The sequence below is a fragment of the Fulmarus glacialis genome, unplaced genomic scaffold (genome assembly GCF_000690835.1).
Source record: "Fulmarus glacialis isolate BGI_N327 unplaced genomic scaffold, ASM69083v1 scaffold27854, whole genome shotgun sequence".
NCBI lineage: Eukaryota > Metazoa > Chordata > Aves > Procellariiformes > Procellariidae > Fulmarus > Fulmarus glacialis.
Genome location: NW_009206538.1, coordinates 1 through 703, shown reverse-complemented (window position 1 = coordinate 703; position 703 = coordinate 1). Strand labels below are relative to the sequence as shown.

Below are 703 nucleotides of genomic sequence, written 5' to 3'. Positions count from 1 at the left end.
GTGGCTCCAACCCTCGCCTTGCTGCTGCTCTCCTCCAGGCCCGCCTGGACATCCTCAAAATCCACTCCCGGAAAATGAACCTGACGCGGGGCATCAACCTACGGAAGATCGCGGAGCTGATGCCAGGGGCGTCGGGCGCGGAAGTGAAGGTGAGCCGGGGGCACTGCGGCCACACCGGGGCTGGCAGAGGGGGAGCGGTGGCGAGTGACGTCCCTGTCCCTCGCAGGGGGTCTGCACAGAAGCTGGCATGTACGCGCTGAGGGAGAGGCGGGTGCACGTCACACAGGAAGACTTTGAAATGGCTGTTGCCAAGGTAGGTGCTGGGGGGAAGGCAAAGAGGGGGGCTGCTGGCGGTGGGGCACAAACTGTCCTGGGCAGCATCTGGAGCTGTGAAGCTTGAAGGGGGTTAGCTCTGGGGACAAACAACAGTGTTAAGGGGCTTGTCCCCAAGCTCTTAAGCTGTGAGTGATGTGGAAGAGGCTGGGGAGGTGGCAGAGACCTTGCCTGGGGCTGTGGTGGAGAGGGAGGCTGCGGTGCCTTCCCCGTGCAGGGCTGAAGCTTGGTATCGGGGTTGTTTTTGGGGTGATTAGCACCCAAATGGGGGGAGTAGGAGCTTGGAACCAACTGTCTCCTCCCTGCCCAGGTGATGCAGAAGGACAGCGAGAAGAACATGTCCATCAAGAAGCTGTGGAAGTAACAGTGA

The 703-nt window shown here is 61.0% G+C and overlaps 1 protein-coding gene across 1 annotated transcript in view; it reads left to right on the top strand.

Annotated features, from left to right (window-relative positions):
• The window catches only part of PSMC5 (proteasome (prosome, macropain) 26S subunit, ATPase, 5), a 3,301-nt gene extending 2,604 nt beyond the window's left edge, over positions 1–697 (top strand). Inside the window, exons 10-12 of the mRNA XM_009575788.1 lie at positions 37–149; positions 227–313; positions 644–697. Coding sequence (XP_009574083.1) covers positions 37–149; positions 227–313; positions 644–697 — 254 coding nt within the window. The remainder of the gene's footprint in view (positions 1–36; positions 150–226; positions 314–643) is intronic.
• Positions 698–703: the final 6 nt, after the last annotated feature.